Genomic DNA, 17,026 nt, shown 5'->3' with positions numbered 1-17,026 from the left:
ATTGTTTTAGAGCATTCATGCAAATCAAAAAGCGACTTTTAATGTGCCTGATAACATCTGCATATAAATTAGGAGATTTATTATTGTATTGTGAACATTTGAGTTTTATGAGTAATAAACAATGTTAGTGTGCTGGGTTTTTTCTTTTCCTGTATGGTTTTCCCTTGTGAAGTGTTGTGTCAATATGTTTTCTTTTTTTGTTCACGTTGTTATTGTTTCAGAACTATATATACTGTTTCTATTGTAAATGTTTAGTGTGCCTTGTTTTCCTGTATTTTCTAAAATATTTTATATGAGAACATTTATATTCTCTGCCTCGGAGGACTGTATTTGACTGTCAAGCAGGGCAAGAGGAAAATTTGATTTAGTTATTCTTTCATATTGCTAGTTGTTTTTTCTTTCCTTTTCAATATATAATATTCACTTAGGTTTCAGGCATTGTGAATCTCACAGGCGAGCTTATTGTACAGTTAAAACACTCATATACCTAACTTCATGCCATTCAACACTTTCACAGACCAATTAAATTTTAATTAAGTTTTAAAAAGCTGTGATTGCTAGGTCACAGACCAATTAAATAATTACTTTACTCAATCAATTATGCAGCTTATATCGGGAATGCTGGTGTATGATTTAAAAATTCTCTCAATGACTGTTTATTTAATACACTGTACAGGTATTGATAGATGGCCAGGAAAGCAAATGCACAGTCATAATTACCGTGTTCCTGATTCATTCCAAGATGAGGTACTTGAATATAAGCCTCATTCACAATTAATTTCTATCCCATAGGGTGACTACAATCTATGAAAGTAAAAACTGGTTTGACAGTTTAGTAGGATTTTAGCAAGCATGGAAGATTAAATAGCAAAGATAGAGAACATGAAATTCAAATATTAGCTTGCTGTAGAAATCCCCTATGAATTCGTTTTCCTTCATACACTCTATATAACTAGTAATTGAAGTTTCAAGATTAGCCTCTAGTAGTCTAAGCTTGTAACTTGAAGCATTGTCTTCAATGAGATAAATCATAACGTTTTACTACAGTTTGAACTTTGCCAAAGTTCTTATGAATATTGCAATCCTTTAAATCATTTTTCTTGTTTGCCTTGTTGATTCCTCTTCTTATTACTTATAATTTATCTCGTGTCTCTGGTCTTAAATCATAATGTTTTGTGATTATTTATAATTTACAAAAAATCTACCTAGTAATTTTCTGTCCACTTTTGTGCTTCTTTAGACTGCTATATTTTTATGTATATTGGAGATAATGTGGATGTTCTTAACATTTACTTCATTACTATGCTTTGGAGAAGCTAACTTGAAGCTCTTTAAAGCTCTGCTATTTCTTTTCAAAAACATCCTCCTAAGTGCTTGTCAAGGAAAACAGTAAGGTAACAAATAGACATTTCATGCAGTGTCCATTTTTTCTTATTTCCAGCCACACCACTTTTGGATATTAAGGGAAGTGGTTGAATTGGATTGATCAAAAGCTACCTCCTTGTGTTCTTTGTGTTCAACTGGTACATAACTATCTTAAGAGATTCCTTTAAGCTCGTTAGCTTGGGTGTTGCTCTTTATAGGAATACTTTATAGAACTACTATTTTCCCATTATCTGTTTGTTAAGTCAATTTTTGTGAGAAAATTTCCAAGATTCATGGTGTCTTCCTCAAAATTAATCTATCTTTATATTATTTCTAGCTTGTCCTACATGTATTATCATTTCAGTGGAAAAGATTATCCCCACTATTGGGTGTATAACTATAAACTAACATGTCAAGGTGCTGATGATTCATTGACTTTATCAGATTTCTGAGAATATACAAAATATCTTTCAATTTATCAAAGGCTTGCAACAGTATAACAGTTCATTTTGCTTCTTTTCAAGTATGGCACTCAATTTTGCATATCAGGTTGTGGTTATAATTGGGAACTCAGCAAGTGGGGAAGATATTGCTAAGGAGTTGGTAAGAGTTGTAAAAGAAGTTCATATATCTGCAAGATCACCGAATTCTCCAGTACATATGACAAAACCTGCAGATCGCCCTGGCAAAACCTTTTTGCATCCTTTGGTAAGAAAATCTCAATAGTTATCATGTGGAATGTTCTGTATAGATCATGATATTTTTGAAATTGGTTATTTCTTTGGTCTTCATGTAACGGGTTCAGTTCCAATGGCTTTAGAATCGTGATATAAATAGAAAAAGATGATAATATTGTTCTGTATCAATTTCCTGACACAGATAGAGTCTTTATGTGAAGATGGCACTGTGAGTTTCCAGGATGGTGTCTCTATTGTTGCTGATTCTGTTATCCACTGTACTGGGTAGGACATTACAATCCATCTTTTTACCCTTATATGACTATTTTTACCATTTCATCACAATGATGCTATTGGATCTACTTAACAGAAACCAGCCCTTCGGATCTGCACAGCTCATTTCATTTCTCTATAATATGCATTGGACCTGTTTGTGATATTTTTTTTTTCTGTTTATAGATACTCATATCATTTCCCCTTTTTGGATACAAAGGGTGTTGTTACTGTCAATGAGAACTGTGTGGGGCCATTGTATGAGCATGTTTTTCCACCCCTTCTAGCTCCTTTGCTTTCATTTATTGGCTTACCATGGAAGGTTTGTAAAATATATCACTCAAAACTATGAGCTGCAATGGATTGATGAGAACATATTTGAATTTTTTTTTTACTTCAAACCCTCCTTATTTTTCATAACCCAATAGAAGAGTTTTTTTTGTTTTGTTTGCAGGTTGTTCCTTTTCCATTATGCGAATTACAGTCAAAGTGGGTAGCGTGTACATTGTCAGGAAAGGCAATAATTCCATCAGAAAATCATATGACGGAAACTATTAAAGATTTTTATGCTCAAAATGAGGCTGCTGGCCGACCTAAACATTATACCCATATGATTGGTAATAATCAGGTCAGTTATAGGTTTCCTGTTTTTTCTACTCTTTTATTTGAGAGAATATGTTTCAAGTTCATTGGGTGCTCTCTTGTCATGTATTTGAGCTAAAGATATTTTATAATGAATGTTTAAGAAAGGAAAGGGTAGTGAGGAATTGATCAAAATATCCTCAGGTAAGCAAGAGGCATGTTTATGCTTGTAATGTTTTAGTTGAATCCTAAGCCTAATATGTTTTGCATTCACAGTTGAATGCAAATTGATCTTGGCATGACAGTTTTCTTATTTTTTATTTGCACTAGTTTCTTAGATCTATACATTATCTTTCATCTTAGAGAACCTTTTCCTCTTTCAGAGTAAGTATGTTTCAACTTTATTGGGTGCTCTTTTGTCATGTCTGCAGGTTAAAGATATTTGTAGTAAATTTCCAAGAAGGGAAAGAGCAGTGAGAACTTCATTGAAATATCCTCAATTAAGCAAGATGATGAATTTGTATGCTTGTGTTGTTGTTGCTGAATCCTGAACCGAATAAGTTTTGCATTTACAGATTAATACATATTGGTCTTGGCATGACAGAGTTTTCTTATTGTTAAGTTTGCAATAATTGCTTAGAGCTATTCATTATCTTTCGTCTTCCTTGTTTGTTATAATGATTTTGATTGATAGAGCTATGTTAAAGTGACTAATCCAATAATTTATATTGCTCTGAAACTCTCTTCTTTTCACCATGTTCATTTTATATTAAAAGCTACTCTCTAAGGATCATATCTTATTCATACCAAACATCTGTTGCTTTAATGTAATTTACCGACTTCAGTAAATACTAGATATTGGACTTCAATATTCCAATATTTCTGGGGTATGTGGAATCAACAATTCTGCATCCAGTTTAACTTTTTGTTTTGGTGGAATTTTTAGAAGCATACATTGTTAGGTCATTATATTGAGGGTGTTTTCAATATGGAATTCTGTGTTTGAATCCATAGCCAATTCTTGGTAACTTAACTATGAATTATCATCTAATGTGTTATGCTTCATTCCATAGTAGAACATGTTTATTGTCCCTGTTGATTTGAGGGTATGTGCTTGATGTAGAAGCCTCTGGGTGTAAGGGCAATCTTGCACCACCCAAAAATATTGTCTAGTTTTCAATAAGGGTTGCTATTGGCCATTTCTACCCCCATTCAGCCCATCATTGATAACCGATCTGAGAGATCTTCAATGGGCTAGATTCTTTGCTGCAGTTTAATACGCTAAAAGTTGGCAGCTAACATTTCGTGTTTTCCGGTTCCTTCTTCAACCGAGTTGGCTTGGGTTCTTCATTAACCGAGCTAGCTTAGTTTACTCTTCGCCTAAGTGACTCAATTTTTGGCTTGGTTTTTTCTTTAACCGAGTGAACTCGGTTTCCTTTGTTGTCGAGTTGGTTCATTTCCTTCTTTGACCAAGTTGCGGGTTAACACGCGCATCTGTAGGGGTTAACATTTCGTGTTAACCGTTTTCGCCATTTCGAAGAGGCACTTTTATGCTCTTTCCGAAATAGTGAATTTCGCTATTTTGGAAGGCTTACCTTTTTGCCTTTCCAAAAAAGTGAAATTCGTTATTTCGGAAAGTGTCCTTTCTTGCCTCCGTGAAATGGTGAAGTCGCTGCTGCCTCTTCAACCGTGCATTTGGGAAATGTGCCGACCAACAAATTCGTGTCACGTGGCGGATCCTTCTTCTGTTGGGTTGCTTTTGATCCAACAGTTCTCATATTTTTGCATTGCTGCCTTTTGCTCTTGCGAAGATGTGATGGCTATTAGATCTAGACGCATCTTGTGGGGATTTTCGGATGCATCTTGGCCGTCTGCTTGATACAATGAAGATCTGTATTTATGGTTGGGTTTTAATCATTGGTTGGGGAGATTTTTACAGCATCTGGGTTGTCCGTTTTAAGATCTACATGGATGACTTGCATCCTTTTTGGGAAAATCAGATTTATTCCATGCGGATCAACTCTATATTTTCGCGGTGGGTTAACATTGCATGTTAACCCCCCCCGCGTTTTTTTGATAGCGGCACAAATTCTTTTGTTGTGGCCATGACATGTTACAAGGATCGTTTCTTCATTGCAAACCAACATTTTGGGCCTTGTTCCATGACGTTAACGCATCTCCATGCCTTTTTATTACATGAAATGATCAGATCTTTTGGATTTGATCTCTTATGACTGGATGTGTTGATTTTGGGTTTCTTCCTGTCACTTCTACGGCAAAGATGATTTCAAGATCAGATTTAGCTATGATATTCTTTTATTGCTCTCTGTAACTCGACTCCACCTTGGTTCGGGTTTGAACTCAATGTTTAGATTCGAGTTACCTGAACTCTTTAAAAGGCAGTTGTAAATACGTTTTCCAAGTTCTTCTTTGGTTCATGACAACAACTTTATTCTTTGTTATTGTATTCCTTTTGCCTACTATTAATGAAATATTTCTATTCTTACCTCTTCTTGCCATTCATTACTGTGTGCATGTTTATTGCCTTGTTTTTGTAATGTCACCACTTTAGCAGTTGTCCAATTGTGTGACCATTAGCCTATTTTTTCATGGTCCCGGAGGCTAACGAAGAGGTCAGTGGGATCTTGAGATGTTTTGGCCTACTTATTTCCAATTCGGGCAAGAACGGAGTTAATTCACACGGTGTTGAGAAAACTTACTATTTTCAGTAAGTTAGCAGGGCATGGGCGATGTCAGAATTAGTGATTGGGTTTGATGCTCCTCAATGAGAGCTTTCGATGAGCTATCACTCATATTATTCTGAGCCCAATTACTATTTTATTTTAATGCCTGAAGTTTATTAAAGTAACATTTAATTTAAATGTAAAAATAATAAAGTATTACTTTAATATTATTCAAGTTGGGTTGTGTATTAGAAAAGGGAAGCCCAAGGGAGACATAAGGTGTTATTTTATTTTATTTTATTTTAGAACACTTTATCCCACATTGCTTGTGAAAAGTGGGTCAACTCTATGAAGTAGAAATAAAAAAGGAGAGCTTGTGGCCCTTGTTCGGCATGTTGAAAATGAGAAGAAATTGGTGTATGAGTTGCAGATCCGTTCTTGGCATTATAGGACTTCTATTCTCTCTTGTGACATTCTAGATGTCATTCCTTTGGGGTTTGGCCTTTGGAATCCATTGCTATCAGCTTCACTATCAGGCAGTTTGGTTGCATTTCTAGCTACAAGCGGATTTGATATTTTGCTCATATCTTCTTCACTACTCGTCCAACACTTATGCTGCTTTAAGAGAATGATTTTATAAAGGTAGTGGACTGTTTGAAAGACAAAGTACTGTAGCAGCATTGTTCATGCGGCACTATTCATGTGGAACTATTCATGTCACTGTAGCAGCAAGTTTGAAAGCAAGGGCTAGAGTATTATGCCAATGATATTGGAGTAATTAGTGAGTTGATAATCTACCATGTATTTGATTTAATTAAATTCTGAAAATAACATTTTATCGGCAGCAGTTCATTGTCCACTTTGCATATTATTGTAGTTTCTTTCTTGTTTATGTTGTATGATTCCTATTCCATGTGCAAAACACAACAAACAAATAAATGTTTGATTTTTGAAGTTATAAGAGGTTTAAACATTAAACGGAGAAATAAGAAGTTGAATGCAAACTGTTTGACATAATTCCTTTCAGTAGTTGGTTTAATTTTTTGGAAAATTCAAGGGTGTCCATTATAGTGGTATGAGAGCTATAAGTCCTGCCATCCTGTAGAGGTCTTATAGGGAATTTGGAACAGCCAGATAGAGGGAAAAGTGTTTTGACAAAATGTCAAAACACTAAACTCAGAAATTAAAAAACAGGCTAACCATTTATGTTTGAGCATGCAACAGGGGCCTTATAATTTTCGCAATACCAGAGCGAGACAAAATAGGATTTCAGACTTGTAGAGCGAATAGTCTAGTTCATTCGTGCAAAAATGGACATACAATCTAGTCATATAGACACAGAGGATATATTCTTTGATGAGGACAGCAATATGGGTGACCAGGATGACAGGAATACAAGATTAGGCAGAAGTGGGAATACCAGTCCAGATCAGGGGGAGGTATATGTTTAGATGGTTACGGATAGATTAGAGCAGGGGCAGCAGGATCAAAATAGGCAAATGGACATGATGTTGTAGCTTATGGCTAGACAAATGGGCATCAATATTAATCTAGGTGATGCCAACAATGGAAACAATAACAATGTGGGGAACGATAACAATAGGGGCAATGATAACAATGGAGGCCGAGGCAACAAGGGTCTTGAAATAACATTAATGTTAATAATGGACATGGCAACAATGGGAATGACGCTGATAACTTTAGACACGTTGCACACCCAGCTCGAATAGTGAGCTTGAGACCTCTTCTACCCACCTTCCCACCCAGAAATCCGGTTCAACCAGTAAATGAACTGCAGATTTTCGAGTTACAAGATCAATTCAGGAGGGATAAAGAGGCTAGTGGACTGGAGTTTTAGGCAGACATTTCCCTTAGAGATTATATGGACTTGAGGATGAGACACATGCCTAGAGCAGGAGGGAGGAATCAAAACTTTGAGTTGAGAAAGAAAGTTGGAAAACTTTCTTTACCTTATTATGATGCTTCAGGGAAGATGACTGCACAAGCTTGGGTGCAGAAGGTAGATACATACTTGCAGTTTAATCCTATGCCTGAGGAGGAGGCTATAAAGTATGTAGCTATTCATTTGGATGGCCCAATGCATGAGTGGTGTCACCATGGCATGGTAACCTTGGGGCATAAATAAATTACATCTTACAAGGAGTTCACTGAGAGGCTCATAGATAGATTTGATGCTAGGGATCCCGAGTTATAGTTTAAGGAGTTGGCACAACTCAAGCAGTGGGGATCAGTTGAGACGTATATCAGTGAATTTTAGAGGTTAGTTGTGTTGGTCACAGATATTTCAGAGAGGAGGTTACTAGTGTTGTTTATGGACAGACTCTTAGATCCCTTGAGGGGTTGGGTCAAGGGGCATGACCCAACTACATTACAAGAGGCTACTAAAAAGGCTCGTGACTTAGCACCTTCTTCTTTTAGGAGCAGATTTCAACCTAGGGATTCACATACGAAGAGGATAAGGAGAAGGACAAAAAACATTTTCATCGGGATGCTCAGCCAAAAAGGGATAATAAGTTGGATAATGACATCCAAAATAAGTTGAGGAGGAAGAAGCTATGTTTTCATTGCAGAGAGCCTTGGGACTTATAACTGTCCTCTCAAGGCTAAGGTAAATCAAATAGAGTATTTCTTAGCAGAGGTGTCACAGTTAGAGAGGGAGGATCAACACTCTCATTCAGACGAGGGTAGCATTACAGAGGAGAGCAGCATTCCTGAGGATGAGAAGTAATTGGTATGATTAACAGGGGCTTAAAAGGCAAACACATTTAAGGTTAGGGGTACTATCTAGGGGCAAAAAGTTATCTCACTCATTGACACTGGGGCTACACATAATTTCATAGATTCACAATTGGTAGCCAAAAGAGGTTTACAAACTGAGGAGCATGTTGGGTTTAGAGTCGTGGTAGTGAATAGTGACAAATTATTATGCACTCGGAAGATATCTAACCTTCATATAAGGTTTGGGGATGGCTATGAGTTGGAGGATGAGTTCTATGTACTAGACATGGGAGATTATGATGTCATCCTCAGAATGACATGGATGGCCTCGTTGGTTGAGTTCACACTCTACCGAGCAAAATTGGAGATGAGGTTCCAACATGAGGGCAAAACTATTGTACTTAGAGGACTTTTAGATGGGAGCTGCAGAGTAATCTCCTTGAGGAGAATGCAAAGACTATTTTGGCATGATGATGTAGAGTGGGCGGCAAAATGTTTCACTATGCCAGCCTCATAGGAGCCACAGGTGAAGAGTCATCCACTAGATATCTAGGAGATACTTGATAGACATGCTAAAGTTTTTGGCAAGATTCTGCATGGGGTCCCTCTTGATAGAGGGATAGAGCATGTTATTGAGCTCGAGGAGGGAGCCAAACCAGTTATGATTACTCCCTATCATCATCCTATGAAACACAAGGATGAGATAGAGAAGGCGATTAAGGATTTGTTGGAGATGGGGCATATCAGGCCTACTAAGAGCCCCCTTTGCTTCAGCAGTAGTATTGGTAAAGGAGGATGGGACGATGCGCATGTGCATCAATTACAGGGCATTAAATAAGAAAACCATTAAGAATAGATATCCCATCCCGCAGATAGATGAGCTGATTGATGAGCTCTATGGTGCATGCTTCTTTACGAAGATTAATTTACGGTCAGGGTATCGTCAAATCAGGATGAGGGTGGAGGACATTGAGAAGATAGCCTTTTAGTGTCACTATGGCCACTTTGAGTTTTTGGTTATACCATTTGGGCTAACCAATGCCCCTGCTATGTTCTAGAGTTGCATGAATCAGGTATTCAGGGGGCAACTTAGGAGATTTGTCCAGATTTTCTTTGATGACATTTTGGTCTTCAGTAAGACTTGGGAGGAGCATTTACAACATCTTGAGATGGTGTTGTCCATTTTGGAGAAAGAGTCACTATATGCCATGGAATCTAAGAGTGAGTTTGGGTTGACTGAGTTACTATACCTTGGGCATATCATCAGCGCAGATGGAGCTCGGGTAGATCCCGAAAAGATTAGAGCTATTGTTGATTGGCCTACTCCTACGAACCTCACAACTTAAGGGGTTCTTTGGTCTTTGCGGGTTTTATAGGAGATTTGTTAAGGGTGTATATGAGCAATGTTAGTATGCTAATAGAAACCAAATTTAAATAAAGCTTCTACAAACTAAAGAGAATTCATAAACTTCAAGATAGACTAAGATGAGCTCTCAATTGAGAATATGAGCCATTAATGGGCTCTCTCAATGAGAAGCTCTCTTGTTGAGTAGCTTTGTCTAAATAGATAGGATGTATGCTCAAGCTTTATGCTTCAAAAAGGGCTTCAAATGGAGTTGGAATTTGGGTGTGAGTGTATGGTTTTGATGTAAAATGGCTTCTTAAAATGGCATTATGACTTTACTTCATGGATTGTGTTAAAATGGCTTGGGAGAGGATCCAATTTATAGGCAAGAGGCTTGAGGGATTGAGGGCTAAGATGCAAGGATGGGAAAAAGCTCATGGAGGGCTCAGATTGCATGAGAGGAGAGCACATGGATTGTGCTTCCTTACAGCCAATCAAGGAGTGACACATGTCACATGGTGAGAGGATGGAGGAAAGGGGAAGGATGGGTCAACAAAGGAGGCTCAAGGGATAAAATCTTCATAAAGACCCTCATAATGGCTTGTAAGAGCAATAAAAGGGCTTGGAAGAGTCATTTATGGCCTAGTGGGCTTCATAAAGTTTTATGGTTGAGATATTTTGAGGGAGATGAGAGCAATTTCGACTTGGGCTTGATTAGGAGAGTTTTAAGCTTGCTTAGGATTGTGCCAATGATTAGAGGATCGATTTGGATGGTTTAGGATTAGCTTAGGGATAGGCAAGTGGATGGCATTTAATGAGGGTGGGTGAAGGAGGAGATATTTGTTAACTTTGGCTTGGGTTAGTAAGTTTTAACCCATGTTTAGGGAATGTGACAAGGTTAGGAGGGGATTAGGATTAGGTTTAAAGACATCTTCTAGAAGAGTCTAGACTTTGGATGAGGATAAAGACTTTCTAGAATAGTCTAGAATTTCTTAGGATGAGGAAAAATTAGATTTTTAGGAAATAAATAAAGTTTTATTTATTTCAAAGGTTTGGGTTGAGGAGATATTTATTAAAACTTTTTTAATAAACATGAGGATTAATATTTAATCTTAATTAAATATTTTGAGTTGGGATTAGGGGTAGGAAATGATGGGATTAGCCTTTAATCAAAATTAAAGAAGGATTAGAAGATTTTGGAAGAGGTTAGTGGTCTTAAGGAAATTGGCCAAATTTTAAGCAAAAAATAAATTTTTTATTTATTTTGGGTTTTTTGGTCAATTTATTAATTAAATAATTAATAAATAAGGAAATAATGTTTAAATAAGATTTAAACATTTTTGGGAGGGATTAATTAAATATTTTTAATTAAGATAAAGGGATTTAATGGAATAAAAATAAATAAATAAATAAAATAATAATTAATTAATAAATGATGTCATCAGGACTTTTTCAGAAAATAAAAATACTTTATTTTCTAAAGGTTTTTAGGTGTCTACAAAGGGATTTTCATAGACCGTTGCACCCTTGATAGACCTTACCAGGAAAGGGGCCTTCGTATGGACAGGGTAGCTCAGAGATGATTTGATCATTTCAAGAAGATGATGTCATCATGTCCAGTATTAGCTCTACCGAACTTCACGAAGCCATTTGAGCTTCATTGTGATGCGTCAGGTGATGGGATTGGGGTAGTCTTGATGCAGGAGAAGCATCCAATTGCTTTTGAGAGTAAGAAGCTTCGTGGAGTGGAGAGGAGCTATTCCATCTATGATCAGGAGATGTTGGCCATTATGTATGCATTGGCCAAGTTTCAGTCCTACCTAGTTGGGGGAAGTTTGTTATCAAGACTGATCACAACAACATCAAATACTTCATGAGCTAGTGTGACTTGAATGATAGACAACAGAAGTGGATTACAAAGTTGCAGGCTCATGACTTTGACATTGAGTTTGTCAAAGGTAAGAAGAATGTGGTGGTAGATGCTTTATTCAAGAAACCTCATATTTGTGCTCTAGCTAAGATTACAAGAGATTGGAGAAATAAGATTACAACAGAGTATGCAAGGGACACTTTGGTGGCTTTTGGAGTGATTATAGGCACCATATAGGATGATCGTTATGTGGTGATGGACAGATTGATCAAGTTCCAGGGTAGGATATATTTGATTCCTCCATCATAGTTTAGGGAGGTAATACTGAAGGCATTTCATGATGCACTTACAGCTGGACATCCAGGGGTCTTTAAAACCTACAGGTAGATCCATGAGTGCTTTACATGAAAAGGGCTCAAGGATGATGTTCAAAAGCATGTCAGGCAGTGTGCAGTTTGTCAGCAAAATAAGGGAGAGCACACATATCCTGTAGGGTTGTTACAACCTTTGCCCATTCTAGATAGGAAATGGGAAAGTATTTCTATGGACTTCATCACCAGGTTACCACGAGTAAAAGGGAGAGATTGCATCTATGTGGTAGTTGATCGACTGACAAAGTTTGCTCGTTTCTTTGCTATTCCATCCACCTACACAGCAACACAGGTGGTCGATCTTTTCTTCAGAGAGATATTCAGGGTACATGGGCTACCTAGTTTCATTGTCAGTGATCGGGATAGTAGATTTATGAGTGCTTTTTGGCAGGAATTGTTTGGGTTGTGTGGCATAGATCTTACACCTAGCACTAGTTATCATCCGCAGACAGATGGGCAGAGGGAGATTGTGAATAAATGGGTGGAAGGATATCTGAGGAACTATGTGATTGCACAATAGAGAGCTTGGGTCAAATGCCTACATATGGGAGAGTACTGTTATAACACCACTTATCATATGTCCATCAAGATGACTCCATTCATGGCATTGTATGGTTATGAAGCACCTAGCTTCATGGATTTGGTTTTGGGGGATAGTAGAGTGCCCAAAGCCAAAGACTTTTTGTAGAATAGTCAGGATATTTTGAGGGTGCTCAGGGAGAATATACAGCAGGCCCAAAATCAGCAAAAATTGTATGCTGATCAGCACCGGATAGAGCACAGCTTTGAGGTTGGGGATATGGTTTACTTGAGGCTACAACCATACAGAGAGTCATCACTCAAGAAGAGCGGAGCAGAGAAGTTGAAGCCTAGATTTTATGGTCCCTACAGAGTGATTCGTAGGGTGGGCGAGGTTGCCTACGAGATTGAGCTTCTAGAGGGCAGTCGGGTGCATAATGTGTTTCATGTGTCGAGGCTTAAGAAAGCCATTGGTTAGAGAGTTGTGCCTTCTCTAGATTTGCCACCATTGGATGAGGGGAGGAAGCTTGTATTGATTCCTGAGGCTATTCTGGATACCAGGGAGAGGACTCTGCAGAACAGGGTGGTTAAAGACTATTTAGTCAGATGGAGAGACCTGCCAGAGGAGGATACTACTTGGGAGAGTGAGCAGGTGTTACAACAAACAGGATTGAGATTGCTTGAGGACAAGCAATTTCAAGGGGGGCGGATTGCAATGTCCCCACTTTAGCAGTTGTCTAGTTGTGTGACCATTAGCCCATTTCTGTGTGGTCTTGGAGACTAACGAAGAGGTCAATGGGATCTTGAGATGTTTTGGCCTAGTCATTTCCAGTTCGGGCCAGAACGGAGTTGATTTACATGGTGTTGGGCAAACTTACTATTTTTAGTAAGTCAATAGGGCATGGGCAATGTCAAAATTAGTGATTGGGTTTGATGCTCCTCAATGCGAGCTTTCTGATGAGCTATCACTCCTATTATTCCTAGCCCAATTACTATTTTATTTTAATGCTTGAAATTAAAAGTAACATTTAAATTAAATGTGAAAATAATAAAGTGTTACTTTAAGTGTATTGGAAAAAGGAAGCCCAAGGGAGACATAAGGTGTTGTTTTATTTTAGAACACTTTATCCCACATTGTTTGTGAAAAGTGGGTCAACCCTATGAAGTAGAAATAAAAAGGAGAGCTTGTGGCCCTTGTTCAACATGTTGAATATGAGAAGAAATTGGTGTGTGAGTTGTAGATCCGTTCTTAGCATTAGAGGACGTCTATTCTCTCTTGTGACATTCTAGACGTCATTCCCTTAGAGTTTGGCCTTTGGAATCCATTGCTATCAGCTTCACTATCAAGCAGTTTGGTTGCATTTCCAGCTAGAGGTGGATCGATATTTTGCTCATATCTTCTTCACTACTTGTCCGACGCTTATGCCGCTTTGAGGGAATGATTTTATGAAGGTGTTGGACTGTTTGAAAGACAAAGTACTATAGCAGCACTGTTCATGTGGCACTATTCACGCAACACTCTTCACGTGGCACTATTCACACAGTACTATTCACGACACTGTAGCAGCAAGTTCAAAAGCATGGGTTGGAGTATTATGCCAATGATATTGGAGTAATTAGTGAGTTGATAATCTGCCATGTATTTGATTTAATTAAATTCTGAAAATAACATTTTTTGGCAGCAGTTTTTGCATATTATTGTAGTTTCTTTCTTGTTTATGTTGTATGATTCCTATTCCATGCACAAAACACAACAAACAAATAAATGTTTGATTTCCAAAGTTATAAGGGGTTTAAACATTAAACGGAGAAATACGAAGTTGAATGCAAACTATTTGACATAATTCTTTTCCACAGTTGGTTTAGTTTTTTGGGGAATTCAGGGGTGTCCATTACAGTTTTGAATGTTTCTTTTCCCTTTTCTTGGATCTATGTGTTGTGTTAAGTATGTTAGCTATTACTGTATGATGAAATTCCTTTCCTTTCAACACTTAAGCCAGTTCCAAACTTGCATGTGGTTTCTTAGAAGCTAGAATAGAGTTAAGATTAGTGTATTTGGGTTTTCATTGATGTGTAGTGCATTCATAGGCAGAGGTAGTAACCATATTTCTATCTTAGTGCATCACCTCCCTTTCCCTTTCTGGTTTTCTTTCAGTTTCCTTCTCCCTTTTCCTTCCCAGCAGTAGTTTAGGTGCATCTTGATAGTGAGGAAGTCGGCCTTCTCTGGAGATTTGAACTCAAAGAACAAGCTCCACACTTGGAGGTCATTTCAATGTTATACAAGGTCGCTTGAGGGTCATACCTCAAGCAAGGGTGCAAACTTATGTGTCAACAATTACATTTGTGCAGAGTTACTATATCTAGAAACTTACTATTTTTAGCAAGTTGCTTGCTGGAGCTCATAATGTTCTAATTACTTCCTTGGAGGTTCATTTTGGTTATATCAGCCTGCCACTAAAGTTTCATAGCAAGATCAAATCTAGTTTAGAAGACATTGAAAGTTTTTGGTTTTGGCGAAAGGGTAAAAAACTTTGAAATTTGTTTTGAGGGCTCTAGAGGCTCCGAAAGGGGGTCAAACCTTTGCTAGTTGCTACTTTGCCATTCACGAAGTGCACATTTCCTACTATTTCCAAACTGGGGTTATAATAGCCAATCAGGTCAACAGGTGAAGAGTTATGGCCTTCGGAAGTTGCACTACTTAGGATAAAAAAATTAAAATTCTTCAAACATTCTTTTGAGTCTCACAAGTTGTTTGGGGCCAATTTCAATGTAAGAAAAGATTACTAATAATATTCTAAGGATGACCAGCCTTGAAGTCTAGGGTTCAATTTTCTAGAATCTAGAGCGGTTAGATTTCTCCTACACAAAGAAGGTTGTAGGGTTATGTAGGGAAAATTTGATGGTGTACATGGTGGCTTTGTCTTGCAAATATTTGTGATGAAAATGCCTATGTGGCTGTAGCATGTCATATTTCTGAATATTGTAATGTCAGTTCGTTGGAGATAATAGAAAGCAAGTTTCATGTTCTTGCGATTGTTCAATTCTTTCAATTTGTTATTTTTTCTCTATTTTGCCTGCAGAATGATTTCAATGGAAACTAAGGAGTTGAACAAACAAGTGTAAGAGTTGTAATAGAAGGGGTTGATTTGAGAAAGTTGAGTCCATACTTTGTGCCAATAGTACTGGCACCAAAGAAAAATGGCGAATGGAGGATGCACACAGAGTCTCGGGCTATCAACAAGATTATTATCAAGTATAGATTTCCCTTACCAAGGATGGATGACATCATGGATTGTTTGAGTAGCACTGTGTACTTTACAAAGATAGATTTGAAAAGTGAATATGACCAAATCTGAATTAGAGAAGGAGATGAATAGAAGATGACCTTCACAATAAAGGAGGGCTTGCATGAGTGGTTAGTTATGCTTTTTGGGCTAACCAATGCACTGAGCACATTCATGTGGCTTATGAATGAGATACTGAAAGAATTTTTGCATAAGTTTGGTATTATTTATTTGAATGACATTTTGATTTTCAGTAAGACATTAGAGGACCATATAATACATATTCGTAGGATCTTTGAGAAGTTAAGGAAAGAGAAGTTGTTGATTAATCTGAAGTGTAGTTTTGTGAAGGAGTTAGTGTACTTGGCATTTGCTATTTTTTTGTAGATGGTCTTACAATGGACCCAAAGAAAGTGAAGGCTATCCTTGAATGACCTACTCCAAGGAGTGCTACTAAGGTAAGACTTTTGCATGGTTTGGATCTTTTACAAAACATTTATTAGAAATTTCAGTTGCATTTGTGGACTCGTGACTAGAATAATGAGAGGGGATAGAAAAGTGTTTAAGTGGACTGCAAGAGAAGTGCCAATAGTTTTGAATTGTTGAAAAGAAAATTTACAGAGTAGCATGTTTCGACACTTCTAGATTTTAATAAGGTGTTTTAAGTAGATTGTGATGTTAGTGGTAATGCCATTTAAGTTGTTTTGAATCATGAAGGTAAACCTATTACTTAGTTTAGTGAGAAGTTAGATGATGCCAAAATATAGTATTATGTTTATGATAAGGAATTTTATGCTATAGTTCAAACATTGAGGAAGTGGAGACATTCTCTTTTCCTAAAGAGTTTGTTTATTTATTGATCATCAATCTTTGCAATATTTTAATAGTCAAGGAAAGTTGAATTAGAGGCATTTGAAATGGGTTGAGTTTTTGCAAAGTTACATTTTTGTGTTAAAGCACAAGAGCGGGAAGTCTAACAAGGTTGTAGATGCCCTCGACAGGAGACATAATTTGGTGACAAAAATGGAGATTGAATTTGTTGGATTCAAGGAGTTGACAAGTCTATAGCTTGAGGATCCTGATTTTGACGAGGCTTGGAGAGATTGTATGAAACTTGTTACTTTAGACAAGAAAAGATGCTTGGATTTTATAATCCAAGATGGTATGTTATTTAGAGGCAGTTAATTATGGATTCCAAGGATTTCCATGAGGGAGAACTTAATCAAAGAGAAGCATAGTGGAGGATTTGGCTGGTCATTGTGGTTCAAATAAAATTATTGCTTTGGTGAGTGAGCATTATTATTGGTCACGATTATA

The 17,026-nt window shown here is 37.3% G+C and overlaps 1 protein-coding gene across 1 annotated transcript in view; it reads left to right on the top strand.

Moving 5' to 3' along the window:
* Nucleotides 1-17,026, top strand: part of LOC149565027 (flavin-containing monooxygenase FMO GS-OX-like 4) — a 66,483-nt gene that overhangs the window by 44,979 nt on the left and 4,478 nt on the right. The window contains exons 2-6 of the mRNA XM_089818572.1: nucleotides 677-747; nucleotides 1,915-2,073; nucleotides 2,245-2,327; nucleotides 2,502-2,637; nucleotides 2,770-2,943. Of these exons, the coding sequence (XP_089674698.1) occupies nucleotides 677-747; nucleotides 1,915-2,073; nucleotides 2,245-2,327; nucleotides 2,502-2,637; nucleotides 2,770-2,943 (623 nt within the window). The remainder of the gene's footprint in view (nucleotides 1-676; nucleotides 748-1,914; nucleotides 2,074-2,244; nucleotides 2,328-2,501; nucleotides 2,638-2,769; nucleotides 2,944-17,026) is intronic.

This window comes from Cupressus sempervirens, chromosome 3, assembly GCF_028749045.1.
Source record: "Cupressus sempervirens isolate cs-2001-9-10 chromosome 3, ASM2874904v1, whole genome shotgun sequence".
Lineage (NCBI taxonomy): Eukaryota > Viridiplantae > Streptophyta > Pinopsida > Cupressales > Cupressaceae > Cupressus > Cupressus sempervirens.
This window is presented reverse-complemented; position numbering and strand designations above follow the sequence as displayed.